Below are 3,824 nucleotides of genomic sequence, written 5' to 3'. Positions count from 1 at the left end.
AAACTGACCCCCTTACCCAATACCGAATTATTCCCTTGCACCTAATTGAAAAAAAGAGCACACAAAAATAGGCCTAAACATTTAATAGGAAGATATAACATATTAGCTGTTAGTCTGTCTGCAACGCTACCTAAGTCGAAACTCGAAGAGTCAGACGTTTATAAATGAAAGGAAGATTATATAGGCCTATAAATAAACAAAGGACTCCAAATTTCAGTTTATACTGCTGTGGTATCGGTTTGTGAAGACTAATTCTGCAATAGAGGTAATTATTCCATGGTATTTCTTAATAATATTCTCATCTTGCCATTGTGGAGCATTGGCTTTGAATAACCAGTAGACTAAGCTAGCCTTCAAGTCAAGCCTAGTGGTTAATTTGCTTACTAGAAATTGAACAATTCTTTGCCCTGTGACTCTGAAAGATGGGTTTTTAGGACCTAGTTCTGGGAGTTTAGGATGTTGTTAGAGCTCATTTACAGGGACATCCATCATACGGCTAATATGGCAGTAAAGCTTATTTGTGATGCAAATGAAAGTTAGATTCAGATACAAGATGCGATTCTGAGAATGTATTTACGTTTTGAGGAGATGGGGTATCAGGGCTTCCACTTCTAGGGAGATTACCCTATTTTAGGGGAAAATCACTTCTTTTAGGGACACTTATTTTGAATCTAGGGATTCAGGGAAATCTGGGGTAAAGTAAGGGTTTTTAGGGATCTTTAGGGAAAATTCGAATTTTTCAAACGAAGGCTGACAAATTCTTATAGATTGCAGATTATGGTCAGTCTTCTTGAAAATACTTATGCCGCAGCACTGGCTTATACTGCAAAGATCAGCGCGAAATTTCAAAAAAAAGCTAAAGCGTGAAATGACATTCATTAGGAAGGGACGACTTTAATCCCTTGGATTTTCATTCATTAGGTATTTAGTAATTTAGTTTAGGTAGCCTAGTATTTAGTTTATTTTTAAGCAATGCCTTTGATTGGGTGTAAACTGCCCAACATAAAGAGTATTGGTTAGGCAGCAATTGTAGAATAGGAGCATGCGACCTATGCACTTAGCACTAGGGATTCTTTCAATCTGCTGGTGACCTCTTTTTCCCGTGGTAATCTATCTGCAAATCAACAGGGAACTATCCAAATAAAGCACCAGCTGCCTTAGCCGGGAGCCTGGGCAGCACCTTCTGCCCATGGAGATGACCTTAGGTCGATGGGTGAAAGGTCAGAAACTGTAATTTTTCAATTCTAAAATTTTCTTTCAGTTTTATACATTCCCTTCTATGATTGTACAGTCCAGTTAAAGCACATCTGACCTCTTTAGGAGTAAAAAAGAAAAATCAATTCTGCTACTTAAAAAATTAATATTTTAATTGATTTTGTGACTACATCAATTTTAAACAGGTCAAAAGGGCTTAAATTTAATTATGAAGTAAGAAAATATGATTTAAACCATGAAAGAACAGTTTTGACTTGATAATTGGCAGGCGTTGATGTTCAATCCTGACACAAAATGTCACTCTCCATTGCTTAACTAAAAAAAACAAGGCTCCAGCTACAATCTGATCATAGAATAAAGTATACAAGACATTTACGGAAGTTGAAAGACTTATTTCTACCAAGTACGGTCCTGAAAGACACTGACCTAAGGTCACCCTCCTATACAACATGTGCAGACTGTGTCAAAATTTAGGGACAGATGCTGGTGTTGGTGCAAACTGTGGCTTTTTTGCAGAAAAGTTGCAATTCATACTGTCTATAAAGGACCCTGCATTCTGTTAAAACTAGCTGTGAGTACCCTTATTTTTAATCTGATGATTCACATAATAATATTTAGTCTAGTCTTTTGTTCATGTCCATTTGCCTGCCACTTGCCATTTGGAATCATGTAAAATCTACTGTTTCACCTTGGACTGCAGCAATGTGAAGGTAGCAAATTAAAGTATTTTGTTAAGCTAGGTTTACAGAGAAACTTCTTTTGTATTGTTTTTGCTTGGGTTAGTCCCTCCTAGGTTAGAAGACATCAAAACAAAGCTCTTCTAGTGAAGAAGTGGGTCACAAATTTCTTTCCATTTAAAGTGGTGTTCCAAATCTGAAGATACTTTACTTTGATACTTACTTTATTAATAAAGACAATTTAACTCTTTACTATTTACATCTACTGCACTAATGGAAAAACCTACGTTTTTGCTGGCGTGCAGTAGTAAAGGTTAACCATTTTCTAAACCAACCAACAAACAACATAATAAATAATTAATTATCATTTATCAAGCTGGGCATACTTCGTTTTGATTTTTGCAAACTAGTGCAATGCAACCATTGCAAATTTTCGGTCCATCCGTACTCCATACTGCAAACTTAAATTATACATGAGGTAATTTAACTTAATTGAGGATATGCACCTTAATGCCCATGAGCATAGTTTAGCATGATCTAGTTATTGTGTACCCTTGTACAAGTAATTATAGAAATAGACTAGTTTTGATCACTAATAAAACACTTTTTCTAGAGATCATTGACATGCAAAATTCGTCTGAAAGCAAGTGTACTGACTCAGAGGAAGATAATCTTCAAATTGCATCTAGTCCCGAAAGACGACTGGATGACGAAGATGATGATGTTCCTGAAGTTCACCTCCTGGTGACTTCTCCAAAAAAAAGCAGGGTTCAGGGCAGAATTCCCAAAAGAAAACATTCGAGCAAAAGTTTGTTGACAAGTGGCTTCAGTTACCAATGTGTAAAAATTGGATAGAAAATGTGTCAAACAAGTCAAAGAAAAAGACTTATGTACCATACTGTAAGTTCTGTTTGAAGTATGTGTATTGTGGGAAATCAGAGTTGACGAAGCATGCCCTGACCAAGCAGCATATAAAAGCAAGCAGTGAAATCGAGACGAAGTCTGGCAGCATTGAAAAACTTCTGACTGTAGGCAGTCATTCCAAAGAAATTGAATAGCACATCTGCATATTTTTGGCAGAACATAATCTGCCATTACGTCTTGCAGACAGCTTGATTCATTTCCTCAGAAAATTATTTCCCAAAGACCAGGCCCTGGCAGGGGTTACATTGGGTAAACAGAAAGCTACAAATATTTTGCGACATAATTTTTCGTTGGTGCTACAGAACCAGTTAGTCGAGTTGCTCAAAACCACTTTTTTCTCTGTGATAATTGATGAAACCACTGATCGTACTATTGATAAACAGCTAGCTATCATGGTTGTATTTTTTAGCGAGAAAGATCTAAAACTTCATGTCGAAGTATTGGATATGGTTAAGTGTAGTGATGGATCGGCTGAGGGCCTGACTAACCGCATCAAGCAAGTCATTGAAGAAAACTCGATTCCCTGGCAAAATATTGTTGGATTTTGTGCAGATACAAGTAACGTCATGTTTGGAGCCAAAAGATCTGCTTCAACCCTTATGAAAGCCATGGTGCCACACATCTTGAATGTGAAATGCTCATGCCATCTTATTCACTTATGCTCGTCATATGCATGCTTGTCACTTCCCAAGATACTCGAAGACTTGGCGTGAAATATCTATGCCCACTTTTCCAGAAGCGCTTCCAGGCGAGAGAAGTTCGACGAATTTCAGGAGTTCTTCCGATACGAAGCACACCGAATTCTTGCTCCGGGACACACCCGTTGGTTATCCCTTCAGGCCTGTGTGAAGAGGCCTATTGAGCAACGGGTTGCACTTATTCAGTATTTCGTAGAAACCACGTTTGAAGACCCAACTGCAACAAATGACCTTATCTTGTCGACATTACAAAGCAAGTTGACAAAGCCATACCTTGAATTCATGGACTACTCTCTTGGCCTCTCCAACG

General features: G+C 37.8%; 1 protein-coding gene across 1 annotated transcript; it reads left to right on the top strand.

Annotated features, from left to right (window-relative positions):
* Positions 1-2,505: 2,505 nt before the first annotated feature.
* Positions 2,506-3,529, top strand: LOC136043679 (uncharacterized; the record flags this gene model as incomplete). The annotated part of the gene is made up of 2 exons (XM_065728573.1): positions 2,506-2,636; positions 3,119-3,529. Coding segments are annotated over 2 exons (542 nt in total), but the record flags the coding sequence as incomplete, so codon positions are not given.
* Between the last annotated feature and the right edge of the window lie 295 nt (positions 3,530-3,824).

The sequence above is a fragment of the Artemia franciscana genome, unplaced genomic scaffold (assembly GCF_032884065.1).
Source record: "Artemia franciscana unplaced genomic scaffold, ASM3288406v1 Scaffold_8234, whole genome shotgun sequence".
NCBI lineage: Eukaryota > Metazoa > Arthropoda > Branchiopoda > Anostraca > Artemiidae > Artemia > Artemia franciscana.
This window is presented reverse-complemented; position numbering and strand designations above follow the sequence as displayed.